The sequence below is a fragment of the Oreochromis niloticus genome, linkage group LG15, assembly GCF_001858045.2.
Source record: "Oreochromis niloticus isolate F11D_XX linkage group LG15, O_niloticus_UMD_NMBU, whole genome shotgun sequence".
Classification (NCBI taxonomy): Eukaryota; Metazoa; Chordata; class Actinopteri; order Cichliformes; family Cichlidae; genus Oreochromis; species Oreochromis niloticus.
In genome coordinates this window covers 5777778-5798449 of record NC_031980.2, presented here as the reverse complement: position 1 = coordinate 5798449, position 20672 = coordinate 5777778, and the positions used below count along the sequence as shown (strand labels likewise).

At 43.3% G+C, this 20672-nt stretch overlaps 3 protein-coding genes across 9 annotated transcripts in view; 1 reads left to right on the top strand and 2 right to left on the bottom strand.

The window, feature by feature from the left end:
* Nucleotides 1–1262: 1262 nt before the first annotated feature.
* chac1 (ChaC, cation transport regulator homolog 1 (E. coli)) lies at nucleotides 1263–2964 on the bottom strand. The gene is made up of 3 exons (XM_003440636.5): nucleotides 2302–2964; nucleotides 2122–2157; nucleotides 1263–2009 (listed from the first exon to the last, which is right to left on the bottom strand). The coding sequence occupies exons 1-3, from the start codon at nucleotides 2470–2472 to the stop codon at nucleotides 1626–1628; spliced, it is 591 nt and encodes a 196-aa protein (XP_003440684.1). The 5' UTR covers nucleotides 2473–2964; the 3' UTR covers nucleotides 1263–1625.
* A 5088-nt stretch (nucleotides 2965–8052) lies between these two features.
* Nucleotides 8053–17613, bottom strand: dll4 (delta-like 4 (Drosophila)). Its single transcript, XM_003440637.5, has 11 exons — nucleotides 17139–17613; nucleotides 16719–16979; nucleotides 16271–16328; nucleotides 15331–15594; nucleotides 13348–13408; nucleotides 12210–12340; nucleotides 11810–11979; nucleotides 11491–11710; nucleotides 10257–10992; nucleotides 9796–9904; nucleotides 8053–9295 (listed from the first exon to the last, which is right to left on the bottom strand). Exons 1-11 carry the CDS (start codon nucleotides 17190–17192, stop codon nucleotides 9290–9292), a joined length of 2070 nt encoding a protein of 689 aa, XP_003440685.1. The 5' UTR covers nucleotides 17193–17613; the 3' UTR covers nucleotides 8053–9289.
* The window catches only part of LOC106097917 (uncharacterized), a 98844-nt gene continuing 91976 nt past the window's right edge, over nucleotides 13805–20672 (top strand). For all 7 annotated transcript variants that reach the window (XR_003214242.1, XM_019346202.2, XM_013268860.3 and 4 more), the window contains exons 1-2: nucleotides 13805–14120; nucleotides 15076–15168. Coding sequence is in view for 6 of the 7 variants with exons in the window: in XM_019346202.2 (XP_019201747.1) it covers nucleotides 13878–14120; nucleotides 15076–15168 (336 nt within the window). In the remaining variant the exon portion in view is untranslated. The remainder of the gene's footprint in view (nucleotides 14121–15075; nucleotides 15169–20672) is intronic.

Below are 20672 nucleotides of genomic sequence, written 5' to 3'. Positions count from 1 at the left end.
TACAGAGAAAAACTAAACCTGATACCTGTAATCTCATTAGTAAGACATCCATATACAGCCAAGGGTCACATTCAACCCTAATTTAATTGGTGGTCCTTACAGCAATCTTAAAATTACATTTAATCTATTCTACTGTAGTCCTTCCAAGAAATTAGATCTCTGTTGCTCAGAATAACATGCAGACCTCGCCATGGGCAGGTTTTGTTGGAGTAACTATTAAAGAAGTAGACTGTAAAAAGATTGCCAAATGTAGGGTTTTTTTCGTGCTACAGGCAGCTTTTGAGCTTCGTTGCACTGGGAGGGAAACGTGTATCTCAGAGGTAAGATATTCAAAACCTCTGGCATTTAAAATAGAAACTATCTGTAAGGTCTGTTTATGAAAAATCATTTGGAAGAACTTAGCCTTGACGTAAGGAAATGACAGAAAAACAACCCATTTGACAAAGATGCACCTGAGATCCATGTCACCCTGCTGAGATTTCATCTCAGTGAGTGCATCTGCAGTATGTTCTTCCTGGCGCACTCTTGACACGACCACGGGGCAGACTTGTAAACACAGGACTTCCAGGTCTGGGCTTGTTCCCGGTCAGCAGTTATATAAGCCTTTTCACCTAGATAGACTCTTTGACTTGAATCACATCCAGGGTACAAGCTGCTCTGGCCAATGTTTGGGTGTGTCCGACGTATGCTTGTATATGTGCACTCAGGAGACCTGTTCAAAAAAAAAAAGAAAAAAAGCTTTGACTTCTTAGAAGGCTGCTGTTGAGTTACAATCTGCAACCCAGATGTGAAACCAGCACGTCTGATGTTTTTTTATTCCAAGAGCATGTCAGAAAAGCTGCTTCTTGGCACGAGAAGCCCCTCATGGTCTGTGTTCTTATGACATGTACACAGACACACCTTGAAAGCCTCCCTCGCCGCAGGTTATTAGCTGGTGTGAAAAAGTTCTGTCAGCTGGTTCAATTACAATCTTCACACTGAGTGCTTAGCTTAGTGTTTTTGATTTAAACCCAAGGGGGGGGAATTTCCATACCCCTCAGGAAAATGCAGTAGATAAACATTTTCTCCTCTAGTGCCCTTTATTTTAGGACTTCTGGTTATACATCCCTTTGCTGCGCACACATTAAACTGCCACTTTTAATACCTGTAGGTTTTCCTGACCAAGAACAGAACACTTTATATAAAAAAAAACAAAACAAAAAAAAAAAAGCTACAGTTATAGAGAACACATTTTCTGTTGCAGCAATAACACACAACAGTCATTTTCCACTTTTTTAAATTGGTATTTATTTAACTTGACACTCAGTTGTCACAAGCAACTTTTCAGAGTCAGATTTATTCTTTGACACATCAACGCACTCAACTATGAGTGACAGCAGTACCTTCTGAATTGGACGGAAGTTGCACCGTACAAATCAAAACCGTTAGTGAAGAAAAACAAGTGTTTACAGTGAACATTGTAGGGATTGTATTAAGCTACCCTTCTTTTTTCCACATTTTTAAGTACAATGGATGGTGATGGGGATGCCAAGCTACAGAATGTAAAACAGGTAGAACATGGCAGAACAAAGCCTCATGTGTAGTGTATTCTTTCCATTACATGCTAGTGAAACAAAGGGTACGAGCTACTGTGCTGCTAACAGGTAAGACACCATGGTCAATGCTGCGGCCTCGATGGAGAACAGGTGATGGTCCTCCACATGTGGGCAACTCCTCCTCATGAACTCCGCAAGCCGGAACAGGTACTCCAGGTTGTGGCCCGTCTTCCCTCTGGACATTGCGATCTGGGCGCCGATCTCCTCCGAGGTGGCCGGGCCCAGGTAGAGAGGGTTGTCGGAGGTGGCGATGTAAACCAGCGCCTGAACCGAAGGCTGTTCCTCCCCCTCAGGGAAGAAATCCACCATTTTGGTCATGTAGCCACCGCAGACAGTCTCTCGCACATTGAGGTACTTCAGGGACTCCTCCAACTGTGAGCCTGCCACCTCAAACGCCACACCCCAAGTGGTCTCCTGTGGAAGAAGAGGAAAGCAAATTAAGTCACCATTCAATTAACTGATGTAGACTGGAAACTCCACTGCAGTTTCTACTGTAAACCAATAGGAAGCAGAAAATTCCACTTACGTCATCATCTTCGATCAGCGTCACCACTCTTCCGGGCTGCAGAGAAGGAGGAAAAAAAATAAATAAATCACGTCACGGACAACGCCTGATGCAGTGTGAGCCCAGCTGTTCCACATATCATGCCACCCTAAGCAATCTAATGATGTTCCCGTTAACAAGAAAACATTTGCCCCATCTTACCAACTCATCGTTCCCACGATGGAAGTTGTCTCCGTGCCAGAAGCGTCTCTTGTAGCCTTGAATGTAACCGACCTTGCTCCTCTTATATTTGAAGTCAGGCTTCCACACCAGTGACCCGTACCCGAAGATCCACAGGCTGGTCTTCCCGGCGATGATATCTTGAGGCTTCATTGTTTTTGGATCGTTAGTTTTGACGACGTTCAAATGAATGAATGGATCTTTTTTTCTGACTAATTTGTTTTAAACCAGCTAAGATGACTAGCTAGCTAGCGTTAGCTTCCGTCGGTCCAGGAGCAGAGGTACCGGTTGGCTCGCAGGTATACCGCGGACGGTATTTGAGCCCAACTGCTTGGCAGTTGCGAAGATGGAATTTCGCTGTTTGTTTTGCCTTGCACTGTGCATTGCCATTGCATTAGAGGTGCCGCATTATGCCTTAAAAATCCATGGCAGCCGCTTTGGCCCTTAGCTCAATGTCGAAAAAAGACAAAACCCGCTTTTGCCAGCTGCTTGCCGGCTGGTGATGGTTGGTTTAAAACAAAAAAACGAATTAAAGGATCGAGGATTCACAGATGTTACCGCTTTTAACGCCCAGATGGTATTAATATACCCACCAAGATGTACCTCTAGTCTGACGCGTTTCCTCGATAACATGGCGAAGCAGGGATCTTACTTTTATAGAGTCCGCAGGACGTAGGCGGGTCCTCTCCTACCGTTTAACACCAATTATATTTAAAGGGGCGTTACCAAATAATCCCGTTTGCCCAAACAGATTTCGGTGCGCCAAATAGGGCGGGATTAGAAAAAAATTTCCTTACACTATTGGTTAAAAATGACTTGACCGGCATTGCCATCTTTTAATGTGATTGCTCGATGAACTGTCACTCAAAACAAATAAATCTGTGATTGGTCCAATGCGTTGTCACTCTCTTCACAAGCTTTAGCGATTCATACGGCTGATGCAACTTCCCGAAGCGTTTCAGGGCCTCAGCAGGAACCAAGCAACATACCAAGGCATTGCATCAGATGTTCTTATGGGAGATTCCCTATAGGATCCACACATTTTATTTCACCACATAAAAAGAACACATACACAACTGCTTCACTTTGATACAAAGCACAAATAAAGTATTCTAATTTGAAAGATATGACTTTACACAGGAGAGATGGAAACCACATCTGGTATAGCAGGGAGTTACACAGGACCTTATATGGATGTACATGTGTAAGAGAGAAAGCATATTATTTATTCCCACTACTCAAAAAGTCAGGGTTCCTGACTTCACTTTATGGCATCCTGGAAAAATACAGTCACTTAAGCTTCAAATGAACCAATTATTAGTATCACTATGATATTGATTAAATGATCACAGTTACTTTCAAGTGTTCATTAATTCAATGTTTACAAAAAGCACACAGGTTATTTTATGTAAACTAGGTATGTATTAGTCTTTTCTTTTTCTTTTATTCTTTTCTTTTTTTTCAATTTTTGATAATACATAAGCAGTGTGGCACTGTGTGGTGAACCGATGGTGCCTAAAATTAAAATAAAGAAAAATGTTTATAAATATATATATATATATATATATATATATTAATTAATAGGATTTACTTATTTACTTACTTACCAACTTATTCTTCTGTGTTCCTGGGTTCAAATCTACCAACTAGCTTTCTTTTCTGTGTGGAGTTTGCATGTTCTCTTTCTGCTTGTGTGGGTTCTACTCCAACTTCCTATTACAGTCCGAAAATATGCATGTTAGGTTCCAAATTTTGCTGTAGGTGTGTATGTATGCCTAAAACGTTGTCTGTCTCTCTGTGTTAGCACTGCAGTGGACTGGCAACCTGTCCAGGGTGTATCTAGGGTGTATTTCACCCTAGATAGGCTTTAGCCCAAGTCGAGCCTTCAAAAAGGAAGTGGGCCATTCATTGGATAACTTTACTGTGGCTACGTCCATCTTTTCAAGTCAGTCTTTGCATGCATTATGTATCTAATTGGGACCCATTACGACACCATAACATTTAATTTGAGCTTTGATCCTCTTTCTGTCTGTGTAGCTACAGCAGGTGATTGTAGGTGACAATCACCAAAAAGCCTACTAGCTTAAACTCCAAAACCTTAACCAGATTCAATGCTTTTCTTGAAGTTATAATCAGGAAGCACACTCTTTCTGAATTATTCCAGCTTTTTCAACACAGGTTCCCTCATATATATTGTAATAATCAAGCGTATTTTCTTTGGATTTCCTGCAAAATAATAGCATGTATGGGTCTCTACTTCATGTAAGATTTAAAATGCATTTGAAACCCTGTTAAAAAAAAAAATAAGAAAGAAAATGGCAAAGTGCCAACACAGCTAAAACATGGAACTCAGTTAAGACAAAATAAAAGAGATGGGATGCACAGAAAGATCCAGCCTCAGATCTGATCAAACACACAAAAGTGCCCACCACTCCTGTTAGATCTGATATACAGTTATAGCAGAGGCTCATCTGTGCTCAATACATAGATTATCTATAAATAGCTGGCATTATCTGTCTTGATAAGAGGCCAGGCCACTGTATCAGCTCTTCATAAATCTAAAGCTACACCCCATCCAGCCCTTTGAGCGACCCTGTACTGCATGCACGAGCTTCCAGCCCATTGTGCCTTCATGTCCATCCGCTTCTCAAGCTCTCTGCTACATTATCTTGTGTTGCTCTCACCACAGCCTGCCAAGGACTTCAGTGGCACCCACTTCTCCGATGTTTGCACACGTCCGTTTATCATACATTCATTTGTCTTTGCCATCAACCAATCTAAGATCATCAGTCAAGCCCCATGCTGATAGTCTCATACATGTTTAATTAGTCCTGATATCCTAGTAAAACCTCCTGACCCCTATTTTTTCCCACACATATATGCAGTGACACAGGGTATGCATTCTTTTACAAATGTTAGATAAAAGGTTAGGGGGTAATTAGGACAGGTCATTTGGATCTAAAAGTAACTAGGAAGGCATTATGGTCAATGCATGTTTATCTTAGATGAGGGTGTGTGTTAATAAACTGTACAGTGTGTTTGAATGGTTCACGTTTTGATTAAGGTTCGCTGCAGTGCAAGTAAAAGCAGATCTGCTTATTGCTCTAGAAGTGTGGCATTTAAGTTAAACATAAGGGTTCCTGCAGGTTTTATGTTGGCATGTACTGATCCCCTGTTTCCTGTGTGTGTGTGTGTGTGTGTGGGGGGGGGGGGGGGGGGGGATTCTTACTGACACCTACTGTTAATTAACGAGACAGCTATAAGAGCAGGGCAAGGGCAGTAGTGCTGCTCCATACTGCAAATTTTACTATAGATCTGATGCTAAGTAAATACAGGGCCAGCACTGCAGATACCAGTACCAGTACAGATACAGATGCTGATAAGTGTAACCTAGAAAGGCAGCTTATGTAGGGGAGGGTGTGTGTCAGTGTGTCACTATTTATGAGCTGAATCATCATCAATTTGTTAACTTCTTAACACATTTTAATAACTACTAAATCACTGTGGTGATTTTTACTTTCCATAGTACTCAGTTAACACAGTAAAACACATCTTTCAGCTTTTCGTGTATTTTGAAACTGTTTTTGGAGACCCTGAATGTAAATATGTCTGTCTCTAAAGCACTTTGTTTCAGCTTCTGGTGTTTAAATGTGCTGTAGGCTATAACTACAATAAACGTGATGTTTGAACAGAAAAAGATTTAGACATTTTTCATAGTGCAACAAAGTATCAATCCTGTTGTGCTAGTATTGATCCGATACAAATAGCGATACCAGGGTTGGTATCGGTACTATCAATATTTGGATCAGGCTCACCTTAACAGGGCAGGGCAAGGACACACAGGCCAACAACAACACACTCATGCTGTTTGAAGCCAGTTGAGGATTTTAACAAACCACAAGAGCTCCAGCTATAAAAAGAAAGACAACCTGCAGCTTTCAACTCCTGATTGGCACTTTCAACATCTGCTTCGCTCACACATCAATTTATACATTTTATTTTCTTCCCTTTTCCTAGATTGGGAATAAATAGCACTGATTAGTGTGTTTGTCTGGGCCCTGGCTTGTTTTGAGGATGTTTCCTGAGAGCCCGAGTCATGTGTGCGAGTACAGAACGAAATGAAAACGATGCGTGAGAAAAGCAGTCAGCATGCAGTGGCATGTTCTGCTTTTTTTTTTTTTTTAATCAGGGAGGAAACAGGAACTGATGTCACCGGGTCACAAACAGGATGCTGTGATTATAACACAATGAAAATGCCTGGCTGTGTTATGGACACCGAGAGGCCAAAGAGCAGAGCCTTAGCATGTGCGATGGAGTGTGGATGAGAGAGCGCTCCTGCTCGTAGGTGTGAGTGTGGGGACGGTGGGAAGCGCTATCAGGCTGGGTCAGGTAACAGATGACCACAGCGCGAGAGGCCTTTAACTGGGTGATTCATCACTGTGATAGCAAGTATGTTTTTTCCGAGCCTGTGCGGAAGCTCCCCTTTCCAAACTCCTTTCTTTCTTTTTTTTTTTAACGAACACACACTAGCTGAAGATGAGGATGCCTAGGTCAACGGGCTGACAGGATGTGTGTGTGTGTGTGTGTGTGTGTGTGTGTGAGGGAAAAACCATCCAGATTCTCTGCTGAGTGTTGATTGCTGCTGATTAGGGGGTGTTGACTGTTGCAGCATTTGTGTTAATTGGAGTCAGGAGAGATTCTGATAATGCGGATGACACACACACACACACACACACACACACACACAGAGAGAGAGAGAGAGAGAGAGAGAGAGAGAGAGAGAGAAAAGAAAAAAGACAAAATAAAAAAAATAATAATTAAAAACACTGATCCTTAAGCGATCTTCCAAACTGTATGGAACAGTGGCTATTTTGCAAATAGATGAGGACGGTAAAGGGTAGTAAGACGAAGAAGAGTACTCTGATAAAGATCTCTATTTTAGAAAAGTTGACTTATTTATTTATGTGGAATCCTCGCAGATCCGCTGGCTTCCATCTGGTTTCACCCTCCCCTCTGCTGGTGCCAGGTCCTCTCTCCAGCTTTGTTTGCAGAGGAGTGGGTGGTACGGAACCGGGCATTGAAATATTGCTCTTAACCCTGAAGGGGAGGCAGAGCAGTTGGGGAGCATGCAAGTGCCTGAGTGTATTTTTTATGGGAGGAGGTCTCTGTGGGTCGTGCGCACAGGCTGAGAGGCTTGGCATATGCTGCTGTTTTTATGGCACTGCAGACTCACACCGCGCTCCCCCACGGCATCTGCTTGGACGGCTGCGCGTGTGCGCACGGATGCGCGCACGAGCTTTATGGCGAGGGAGGGGTGAGAGAGAGAAGAGTAGTGGTGGTGGGGAGGCATTCCCCCTTTTGCCCCGCGCCGGGCTTTGTTTCACCATTTCCAGCTTGAGGGGGTGGTATCCGTGGAAACGGATTTGAATTTCAAGCCAATTTAGGGCTGGAGAGAGAGAAACAAGGGGGTGGGTGGGTGGCTGAGTGAGTGGGGCCAGAGCCAACAGCATTTCCAGGAATTACTCGAGGTAGACATACTACATTCAAGGACCTTCATTTACCAAATGTCCAAAACATTATACGTGATGTTGTGTTACTGCAGGAGAGCAGTTAGCACTGATTAAACCGATGCTGTTGGCTGAAATGAAGCTAAACATATAAATAAGTTCTAGACACACACGGTTAATAATGTAAAAGAAAAAAAAAAGACCAAAAATAATTTCTTTCCAGAAATTTTCACGGAATTTTTTATTCTTCAGAAGTTTGGTCCTTATAAATATGCATTATATACAAAATAACATTATAAAACATATAAAGAGCAGTGTGTCATATTTAAATTAAAACTCTGGAAATACTCATTTAAAAAAAATTACATTATTGGTTCTGTACTTTTGAAATTCATTATAGGCAGGCAGTGGTGTGACAGTCTTTTTCTTCTCGTTTTGAGTCTCTTGTTTTCAGTTACATTAAAAAGAACAAACAAAAAAACCCCAACACCTTTTTTCTATGCGCAAACTTTTCCCTTTCTCTTGGATCTTGCTGGCACTGCACTGACTGTTGCGCTCCTGTGGTTTTCTTTTCAAATCCCTGTTGATTTTCAAAGTATTTTTTCCCCCATTGTTTTTATTTATTTATTTTGGTAGTGCAAATCGATCCAAGGACAGACAAGGGCACACAACTGAGCATTCAAACCCCGTTTTTTTAAGGCTTCTAGTGAATTTGGGCTGCATACGATCTTCACCCTTGCGCATGACGTGTCCAACCAGCGCCCCCCCCATTTCTTTTTTTCTTTTTTCCACGTGATTGACGGCTGAAGATTAGTTTCAGACATTCAGAACTCAGTGGTGGTGAGGTTGGATTGTGACACGGGGTGAGTTCACTCGTCTGGACCCTGAGTCTTGCATAGCAGGCGAAGCTGGCAGGAAAGAAGGGGAAAGGTGGCGGGGGGGTGGATTTGGAGTGATCAAATCTTTAGGCACCTTTTCTTTTTTACTGATTGGTTGGCTGTCAAAGTCATCATGATTATCACACAAGGCCAGGTCAGATACAAAGGGCAACAATCCACCCTTTATCTCTCTTTTTTTTTTTTTTACTGTCCAGGATGGCCAAGGTTAGAAGTTTAATAATTTCACCGATGCTGTCGTCACACCTCGTGCAGTCAGTCTATTTTTTTGCCAGTCCATTTAACCATTGTCGCGACTGAGAGAGGTCCTTCACTGTACATGTGTTGCATACAAACACTCGGTCAAAGTTTTTCATTTCTGTCCTTTTTTTGTTGTTTTTGTTTTTCTTTCCTTTTTGCAGAGCAGACTTTTCTGCCCTCTCCAGTTCTCAAGTGTTCCAGAGCAGCAGTGAACATCTAAAATGATCTCCAGTCTCTTCTCAGCATTTGTAAACAATCCAGAATATTACATTCTGCCTTGATTGTGTCTTCCCCCCCCCCGTTCCCTTGCCTTCTGACACTCACAGTTTATACCTGTGGGATAAAAGAGAGAAAAAAAATGGAGTTAGACCAAATAATTTGAACAACATAAAAACAGCAAATTAAAAACAGTTTCTCCTTTAGCTCAAATGCTCCGGTATCACTTTTATATTTTGCTTGGAGGTAAACATCCTAAAAATTCCACTAAAAGCCACAGCACTAAAACATAGCACCTTTGAGACCGAGCAGAGCCAAACATGTGCGAGAAATCATTATAGGTTCTCACTTTAGGTCATCATATGGCCAAGATAAAGTGTAGCCAGCATAATTTATAGAAACCAATAATGCATGTGATTGCGTTCCCCCCCCAGCTTAGGTCAGAATACCAAAAAAACAAGGAAAAACAGCAAGTCTCATCTTCTCCTATGAATGTTGGTGTACTAGTGAGGAATCGTGCACTTGGGACAACCTAATGGATGTCAAATAGAGGATCTAAGGCAACGCTGATGAAGACGTGATTTTATTTCATTTATTTATTTATTTATTTGCCTTACCTCAGTCGCTATGACGCATTCCCTCCTCTCTTCTGCTATAACAAATACCGACTGGTACATGGAGTCTCTCGAGGAGCATATCGTAGATATTCTACACTCTGGCTTTTCGCTGCAAAACACAAATCACACTTTGTGTTAATGCAAACTAGAAACACATGGCAGAACTATGCGTTAGGTGTATACACATGCGGCGAAGCATCAAAGAAGAGTGTGCGGTGCATAGCTAAGCAATTGTTCAATATAAACTCTGTGGATGAAGAGCAATGTATGGTTGGGGGGCCCACTGTTGGGTGCAAATGAGGATTACACGAGAGAGGCTTCTCATACATAACAGTCATTTCTACTCAGCAGAGCCCTGTATATATACAAACTATCTATGTGAGTGGAATAAATAGTTCTTTAACAGACATTATCGCAGCCAAGACGAGAGTATAAAGACATGCAAAGATGTTTTCTCTTACCTGTACACTCTACTCAAAGGCGTTTTATCATCTAAACACTTGTCATAAATAAGACTTTTATCCTCTTGTGACTTTTCGTCCTTGAACTCCTTTGATTTCGAGTTGTAAGGGTCCAAGTGATAATTTTTATGAATAAAGTTTGATTTCTCTGAGTCACAGTCTACTTCCAGGCTGATTTTCTGGTTGGTGTTTTTGAGCTGGGACACTGGGATCAGGTTATCCCTCTGACTGCTGGACAAGTTGTTCATAGTCTCTGATTCTCTTCGCTGCCTCTGGGCTTGCCTGTGGATGTGCCTCAAGGCCAAGACCACCATGCACAGCACCACCAGTAGTGCCACCAGCCCAACAGCCAGAGAAACCGCCGCCCACTGGAAACCATCTTTGTTCTCTCCGGTGGTCACAGGAGAGGTGACAGCGAAATATTCGCATTGGGGTCCAGTGAAGCCAGCGGGACAGGTGCAAGTTGCTGGAGACTTGCCCGGACCACCTCCTCCACTGCAAGTACCCCCATTGAGGCAGGCCCGAAGGGAACACTCGTTCAGGATCCGGTCGCAGTTTCGCCCTCCATAGCCTGCAGGACAGATGCAGGTGTAGTCGTTGATTCGATCCTGGCAGGTGCCTCCGTTAAGGCAGGGGTTTCCATTACACTCGTTGATGTTGGTTTCGCAGCGCTGGCCGGTAAACCCTGCGCGGCAGCTGCACACACGGTTGCCACCGTGGAGCTGACACAGACCTCCTATGAAAAAAAGAGAAAGCGGATGTAGATCATAAGCATCAACGAATACAGGTTCGGAGGAAACTCAAAAGCTACCATTAGCAAACAGAGTGAGAGACGTTTCGACACTGAGGCATTTCATAATCAAAGACAGAGAACACAATCTCCATAATCCCTCCCGCGAGGCCGCTTGAGTTCACACATTTCCACTGAATCCACAGTATGACCGCAGCGCTGCATATTGTTCTCCCAGCGCAGAACAATCCCAGAGCCCTCTGTGTTTACATGAGGACAGAAATTGAACTGCGCTGGATATTTGTCCCCTTTCATCAACAACCACAGCAAGCTGTGGTGACATTTACAAGCTGCTGCTCGAAGCTGCCGAGTGTTTACATGGAGGACAATAGACACCAAGTTCCCACCAATTCCTGTTGTTCCAGTGGCAGGAATTGGAGTGGGGGGGGAAGGGGAAGTTCAGAAAAAAAGGGGGGGGTGGCAAAGAGGAAAGGAAGACCGTACCATTAGCGCAGGGAAGCGACGTGCACTTGTCCACTTTCTTCTCGCAGTTGAGCCCGGTGTAGCCTCGGGGACACTCGCACATGTAGCTGCGCCCGTTGTCCTTCTCCTTACATTTCCCCTTGTGGAAGCAGGGAGAGTCAGCACAGGTCAGCAGGCTGTGCTCACAGTGGGAACCCTCGAAGCCCTGGGGACAGGTGCACATGTAGCCGCTCTCCAGATTCTTGGGAAACGGAAATATAAAAAAGTCAGTGAGTAAGTAAGATCAGCAGCGTATCTTGAAACCTAAAGATGGGCATGCACCGCTTAGTTTCCTACTTACTGTGCATGTCCCCCCATTCCTGCAGGGGTTGCTGTCACACTCCTTCATCTCCAGCTCACAGTTGACCCCCGTGAAGCCTGGCAAGCATGTACACGTATAGCTTCCCTGGCCAGTGTTCATGCAAGTGGCGCCATTCACGCAGGGATGGTGATGGGTGCAGAAGTTCAGGTCTGGATTGGGGAAGAGAGGAGAAGAGTGTTTGTTTACAGGGTGTCTGCAGGACACACACACACACAACCTATCTACCCCCGGATGTGTAGAAAGCTATGAATAGAACACTTCAGAGGAAACCTAATTTACTAATGCTTTCAAGTTAATTCAAATGAAAACAGGGTGCAAGTAATATGAGAGGATCTTTTTAAAAAGGAATAGCAGCAGTGAGCCAAGTTGTCTGCCGTACCTTGGTCACATAATAGGCCTCCCCAGCCCTCCTGACAGTTACACTGCCATGGCAGCTGGCAGGTACCGTGCTTGCAGGCCGGGTACTTCCTGCACTCGTCACAGAACGTGCCCTGCCAGCCATCTCTGCATCTGAAAAATTAAAACAAGAACGAAAGAAATTTAAAACATTAGTCTTTGTTTTTTTCTTATGCTAAAAGTGTTGCGATTGAAGTTCATATTAAACCATCAAATAACTCAGATTAAATATCGCTGTAACAGATTAACTGGATGTTAATATTAAGAAATCGGTTAACATCAGTAACTGCGTCATACCACAGTTGGACACAATCATTATATGATTACTTAATGCATCACAGAAATCTGAAAAAAACCCAAACTTTCACTTGGCTAAAAGTGAGATCTTGCATTAGTAAAACCTAGTTAGTTTATCGCTCATCACTCAGTGAAAGTGCACTTCATTTGTACAGGTAGGTTGTACAATGTATGTAAAGCATGTGTAGAAGTAAATGCTAAGACTAATTATAATATAATAATACCCAAGCAAAAATATTTTTTTAAAGATTAAGATGCTTCCTAAAGTTTCCTAGGATCGTGGGACTTAAGATGCTCTTTTAAAGGTTAAAACATTTTTCTGTTACTTAGTGCGCAGAGACATGGGAGCAGCTTTACTGGTATCTAAAGGATTTAACCTCAATCTGGGATGGTTTTAGTGGTGGGAATGGTGGATTTGTGCCTAAAAAGAGGGCAAAAATAAAAATCAGGAGGAATTTCTCACAGCGAGTGGGTGAGTGTGTGTGTGAATTATCCACGCTGGTGAGTGAGACAGGGCAGTGACAAGGAGGGAACATGGGAAGCAGAGAAGTCAGTGAGTGATGCTGTGAAGAGAGGGCGCGGACCGAAACGCTGACGTGAACTTCAGCCTCACTTAATGAATCATATGGAAATATTTCAGCTCATGTGGATCCTCGGATGATAAAAGTGCTTTTGTTGCACATAAACTGGGAGGCAGCTGAGTGAAGAAGTTGAGTGAAAAACAACCCAGGCCTTCCACATGAAAGGAGCTGACGCTGTGCCCATATGTGCTCCTTTCCTAACAGCCAACACATATTTCAACACTTGCAATTATTAATACTTACACACACTCGCCAGGTTTGGTGCAGTTTCCATTCCTCTCGCTGCAACCCTCCAGACAGATAGCTACAAGCAGAAAGAAGAAAGAAAAAAAATGAAACTTACAGTAAGGCTGCTGCTCTTTTACTGTTCTTTGCCTGTTGTCCACCTGTTCCTCCTGACACAATACATCAGGCGTGACAATTTCACATTTTCCATACTGTTAAAAATAAACCATAAGCTAAAATGTCACACAAGCCCCTCGCACTGCCATTAGGCACACAACAACCGAGGCTTTCCTTGAAATAGCCAACTGTAAGCTCTGTATATTAAAGTGCACGGGGCCTTGGTGAGGCTCAACTTTCCTCAGAAGCCTCCATTTGATCTAAACCTGTCCGCCACACCCACAGCTGCCACTGGGTGGGTCGTTTGTGTGTGTGTGTGGGTGGGGGTGAGAGTTTGTTTGTCCTGTTTTAAGTGTACCGGTCATGACACTGATTCGCCGGGGCAACATATCAGGCGACTGACAGTAAGCGGCCGGTTTAGTCCAGAACAGATGCTCGCTCTCAATAGCAGACAGCTGTCACTATTGTTGTTTGTGGTCTGCCAGAACCATATTTGCAGCTGCCACTACCGCGCGCCCAACAATGGAAGGGGACTAAACATCGGTGGCGCGTGGCGGATAATAATGCTGCGATTAACCTTGGCGCGTGCAGTCGCCTGGGCTCCTTCTATCAATGCCCGCGCGCACACCCCCTCGCGCCCGCAGATTAAGTTACCGGGCACGCGCTTTCTGAAGGTACAGTAGTAAACACAAATTAACAGCTCTCCCTTTAATTTACCTGGACAGAAACGGCAGGTAAATGCTCGCTAATACGCGTAGACTTAGCTTGAGTTAGCTAGCCATTTGTGTCACGTGATTACTACTACTACCACTGTGCGCAAGTGTCCACAGTGTGTGTTTCTGCATTAATGTGTTTGCTACTAAGCTCCTTCAAACTACACTATGGCCCCGAACGGCCGGGCTTGTTAAAATGTATGTATGGGAGCATGTGAGCGAGAAGGCAAATTATGGCCTCTGAAAGATGCCCAATCTGTCTTTCTCATGTATATTTTCTGTAGTCAGTGGCGATTGATGTGTGTGTAATTGCAACACGTGAGCCCATCTGGTTAGAATTTGGCGCCACAGTCAAAATAGCACATGCCAATTTCTCTTTCACCGCCAAGTGACATGGATGACAGATCCGCTGTCACCCGTGTGGTCACATATCCAGCACATGGTAACTATTACTCTCACGGTGCCTCCTTCCAATCTACTCTTTGATTAATTTGTTTTGGTGAAAGGGGGCCCTTGGTATTGTGGAGCCAAATGGCATTGAGCCTCCTCATAGGCTCATTCAGAACTTTCCAAATCTTGGGAGTGTTGGTGCACGATCCGGCCAAGTGGGTTTGCACAAGTATAATGTGCCTGTTGTCGTGCTAAGCCTCCCCCCGCCAAGAAAACCCATATTCAATGAGAACCCACAAACCCACCAATTGCACGTCAGAATTATATGATTACAAATTATATGAAGCAAACAGCTATGAAAAATGCATTCCACACCAAAATTGCCTATCAGACTTGCCAGATATCATGAGGTCATGTCTAGTTATAGCACTCAAACATCCTGTGGCCTTCAGGATGATGACCTATGGGTTACACAACTCACATACTAGCAACAGCTGATATCAAACTTATGCATTTCTCTCTATAGGCAGAAAACCATTATAATGATTATGAAGAGCAAAGGGCGATGTACAGAGTGGGAACAGATTCATCAGAGTCTTGGACAGTTAACAGCTTTAAGGTAAGGCCTGTCCACCAAATCCTGCAGAACACTATCCAAAAACTCATTACAATCAGATTGAATTAAAGCAACTACAGAGACTGTGACCACCAAGAACAGACTACTGATAGCAAGTGAGCCAGACAGTTGTAAAACATAAAGATTATTTAGCTGGTTGCTTACGTTCTTCGCAGTATTTCCCCTTCCAGCCGGGCAGACAGGATAGCTGTCCATCACGGGTGCAGGTATAGTGGCCGAATCGGTCATCCCTGGGCGTGCACTTTTTGGAACAACTTTCTCCGTAGTAACTTTCATTGCAGATGAATCGGTACGAATACTTCAGCTCTGTCTGCACATCGGCCAGTGTGTCCTGAGACCAGTCAGTTCCTACACCAAGTTGTCTTTGGATGGTAAAGAGGCTAATCAAAGCGTCTTGGTTGTTGGTTTCTGAAAGAAGATGAAGAAGAAGAAAAAAGAGGAGAAGGAAGAGGAAGTCAGAATTAATGGAGGAAGTTTAGAGTTTAAACCTGCCCATGTCCTGGATTGATTATGGTTTTATGTCACTTATGCATCATAAATGGCTTGCGAGGTCAAAAGTCATCCACTTTTGCTTTAATAATCTGCCCAGTGCCAAGCTGCATCCCTTATCAAATCCCATACAGCTTAGATGAAAGATAAACTCAGGTTGAAATTTCCTCTTTCTTTCCGTCAGCAAAAACATTCCCAGGCCCAGTCCCCTCTTCCAAAGGGCAGAACAGAGTAAGGTGTAAAATACAGGAAGATGTAGTCAGGGGCTTTTGGCAGGCACTGAGTATTCTCACCAAAGCCCACAGCTCTTTCCCACGCCAAAAATAAACTAGAGGAAGTTCAATTGTATTGGGTATAAGAATGAAAAAGGTGTTCTGAAGTTCATAACAAAGGCATGAATAGGCGTGAAAATTGTCTGAAATGATGAACAATTAACAGGAGGTAGAGGGGGAACACTTCAGTGACTAAACTGCATTTAACAGCCTAATTTTTTTCTGCTTTTATGCATGTTAAGTGTGCAAAAATGGTAAACCGACTGGAGTGTGTTAAACCTACACACAGAGCTCCCTCCTGTGGTAAAAAAGGCTGCACTTACCTACAGGTAGGTTTCCATAAGGTGAATGTCGGGCTTCAATTATTAATGAAAAGGACCCCTAAAGAGAAAACATATGCCGTTAATACATGCTACAAAGATTATAGCCATTAAAAAAAAGAGTTCTCGCAATTTAGACGAGAGCCTATATCTTGCTTATTTTTGTATTTCATGGGCTGCTGCTAATTGAGAAGAGAAATTCAAATCAGACTTAAGACTGCACGAGGAAATATGTCTCACAGTGATCACGAGAGCCTTTCTGGATTTTGAAATGAACGACATGGCAGCAGTCCAATCTGTTAGTCGAAAGAGTATTACCTAATGATATGGATTAGACTAGCTGACCAATAATCGGTGCGCTCCCAAAATGCATAGCAGTTCCCCGAAAACAACATAATAGCAATCGCTGTAGTGAAACAAATAAAGTGGATGTGCTGCTCCACGCCCTTACCGGCCAGCCAAAGTTGAAGGGTATTTGAATCGGTGTAGGTAAAGTGCCACTGTCCTTGGCGCTGAAAGAGTTTGTCCCCAGCACTGGTGTCATTGTACTTCCAAAGATGCAGTCACCTGGAGAGACCACAGCCTGATAGTTCTTCAAGCAAATTCTAAAATAAGTCCTGCAGTTGGGCTTGCATGCGTCTCCGTTTGCAAGCAGACCTTTGTGATTTTTAAATTCGTGGAGATCCAGCTCAAAAACTCCGGATCCAAATACCTAAAAGAGAAGGAAATATTATTTAAGAAAACGTCGTGCAGCAACATGAAGCTTATTCTGTTATAAAAAAAAGAGGGGGGGAAAATTAAACAGGCGGCTCTCCATCTGGTTTCGCCGAGGTCTCAGGACCACCAAGGAGATGTACATCCTCTTTCATACCTGTGATATTAACGTGGTGCTAAATGCGATGGTAAAGGTGAACCAGGCTGCCATCCTTCTTGTTTCTCCAGGGCAGCCGCGTCACCAGCCACTCACGCAGCAAAACCTTCTTATTCCGAAGTATTGACGCCGAGGTAAACAAATAGGGTATTAAAAAAACCCTTCCACGAAACGCTATAAATCCTCCACTCCCGAGGAGTCCTCAATAGCTCCTTGTTGCCGTGCGTCAAAAGCGTCCAGAGGAAGCGTTTCCAATCTCCAAGTTATCCAAAGGTGAGGGAAGACCAATATCCACAGCTGTGTCTCACTCCGTCAGCAGGCGTCCTCTCCTTGCATGATATTGTACTCCACAATGGTCAACTCCTCTGTGTGCGCGCGGCTCAGAGCTTGTTTTGGTGCTCAAGTCGGTGCGTCAGTGCGCCACGGACGTTCATCACTCGTCTTATTACTACTGAATGAACCCTTGTGTGTCTCCTCCCAGATATATAGACTACCACTGCGCTGCTCATTACATAAACTGCCACTCACCCAGCTGGCACCGCCCACTTTACATATTCAACCCCCTTCTCTTTCCACCCCAACAATTATCCAGATTTAATACCCACTGGCAGAGAGATGACTGACCACCATGGATACCGGGCGATTATTAACAAGCCCCCAACATCTGCTGACTTATTTTTAGCGCACAATATGCGGGGCGCACATTTACACTTTTTTTTTCTTTTTTTTTTTTTTTGCACAATGAGAGGGGACAGCGCAGGAGAGCCGAAACTTCGAGAATGGAAAGCAGAAATTCAATTACTGTCTTACTCTCCTTGTACCTTCCTTACCCCCGGTTCCACTCAATTGCACGCCTAATTAGCCCTTACTGCAGCACTGGAGCCTCGCACACTTGGGCTATCCTTCCAGGACCCTCCACTCTCTGTGGGGTCACATGTGCGCCTCCCTCGGGATGTAAGACAAACAATGAAAACAGAAATGCGATTACAGGGGGAACAATCTTTTGAGTTGTTTTTGAGTTTTCAGAATGTTACTTTTTTTTTTCAGACCAAACCCAGAAGCACAAGAGCCAATATCTTACAACTCCCAGACCCAAATGATCCCACTAAAAACACACGCTTGCTTTAATTTAGAAAAAGGGCCTTTTCTCAGCTCCAATAAAATTTCTCTTTTACGCTCACACACTTACATTACGCATTATGTTTCCATTCTGTTTTTTCTCCCTTCTGAACATCTTATTCTAGTTGTGTTTAATGTTGCAGCGCGTGCGCCCCTTCATGCCCACCCAAGTATTTTTACGGTTAATGGCAGCGTGCCTCCTATTGTTGCGGCGCGTGTCCCTCTCTCGCCCTTATGCGGGTGTGCGGGACGGGGGGACATAACTATTCAGCTGTATGCAAATGAGCTCTCTCTCTCTCTCTCTCTCCGTGATACCCTACAAACACAAGCAGAGAGACTGCGCGCGGTTTCACCCGCGTGCGTAAAACGGATTTATTCTCCACGCGGCCTTTTACATCTAATAGGAATCTGAGTCCCGAGACTCCCATTTTTGAGATAAAATATTTGATTTGATGGCCTGAAATTGGCAGCGGTGATGCGTCCAACTATTAAACTGACAATTTGTCTTATCTTAAATCCGTTTGACGCAAAGAATAAATAAATAACCTTCAGGTTTACCCACTAAGGATGATGTAGACGCCAGTGTAATGCACAAAGAATGTCAATCACATACAATTTATACATTTCATTTATTGAATTTGCATTGAAAAGACTTCCGGGGGATATTTAAAAGAAAAAGAAATCTAAAAAATTCCATATTTGAATAGTACTAATATTTTGGAAACCACTCTTTACCTCAGCTTCCCCCCTCATATCCATTGGCTGTTTTTTGATTAATCTCATCGGTTGTATTTGTTGTTCGATCGCCCGTGTCTCTCTCATTTACCATCTGGTGGGAGACTGGCAGTCCGACGCACCGTTTTTCTATCGTCTGTTCGCGGAGGGCACGAGCCAGTTTTCTCCAACCTGTTCATCTAAATTCTGTTTGGCATCATCTGAGCGTTTGTGAAGAGGAAACTACAGTAATAGTGTAATAAAATGACTTCCTACGTGAACGCTGGGGATATGACAAAACTTGTTGCTGTGTAGCAACACCATTTGCCCACGTGAGGAGGAGGCTTCTGGAAAATATGATAATCAGGTTGTTGAAGACAAAACACTGAATAGTGTAGTCAGAGCTGAGCATATGAACTGTGCACTCCTCCATCAACTCTGTTATTTTTTTCCCCGTTTTTTTTCTTGTACGTTTGCATGCTATACATATGAAAAGGGAACAAATGTGTCCAAGTACATGTGACTAGAGTCTGATTAATCTTAAAATCTTAGTCACCTAGAAGCAACAAAAGCTGCTTTCCCCCCCTCTTAAAAGTGTATATTTATGACTTAACGGATGATGACACGCTTAAATAGTCTGTGATTTTCCCTTGACCTTGGCACGATCTCAAAGTGTTTGCATTTCATCTGTTGTTTCTGTGCACTGCTGAGAGTGAAAATGGAGAGCATCTATATTTATTCAGTGTTTATATGAGGGAGACACGATGGATTGGTTGAATGCTTGTCATATTGACACACCTGTTGTGTCTCCAGTGGGTCCACAGAGACACAATGGCATTGGCTTGACTGAGCCATATGCCGTGCAGCTCTTTTTTTCCCCCTTTTTTTTGACTCTCGGATGCTAATTCTGTAACTTGTTGATGCTCCAGTGTTGATGACTCTTTCTGATTTAATGAGGTGTTTTTAAACAGAATCTGTGTGTGCGCTCTATAGGAGCTGCATCCATTTATTCAATTTACGCATTTTGAGTTGGTTCAGGATTACTGATCCACATTAGCACATCAGTTTTTCTGCCAATAATGGTTTCTAATCATCTTCAATATTTCCCCGCTTATCTGCTTTATGGCCCTATGTCTCCAGTCCAGCTAAAATGTCACCACCATAAAAAGTGTGACAGTTGCAGTTTAACAGGGGAGTGCAGCTGATAACACAAAACTGTCTTTACTATGAAGACAATGCCATATGGGCTTTGTTTTTTTTTCATAAAGCTGAAATAAACCAAACAGCTTTGCTTTTTTTATATAACACTGTTAATGTCGGCAATATCAGACCCTTTCTTTTATTATAGTGCTTGCACAAGATAGCAGATATTACACTTTTATATACCTGCAGATGGCCTATTCATGCTTACTTACTGATTATATTTGGCAAAAGTTGAAAACTCTTTAAAGGAAAAGCACTGAAGCTGTAAAGCATGGTAGGCAAAAATCGAAACACGTCGCACGATGTCTGCAGTCAGAAACATTTCCAGTAGAGGATCTGAGGTAGAGTTAAGCCGCTGTCATCAAATGCTCTCTGTGGTTTTATTTATAACATGCCTTGCTGAAAAACCATTGTATTCTTGAGCTCTTATGCAATGCCAGGCAGCAACTGGAGCCCACAACAAGCCAACTGCTTTGGTGCGGCTCATTCTTAAGCTAT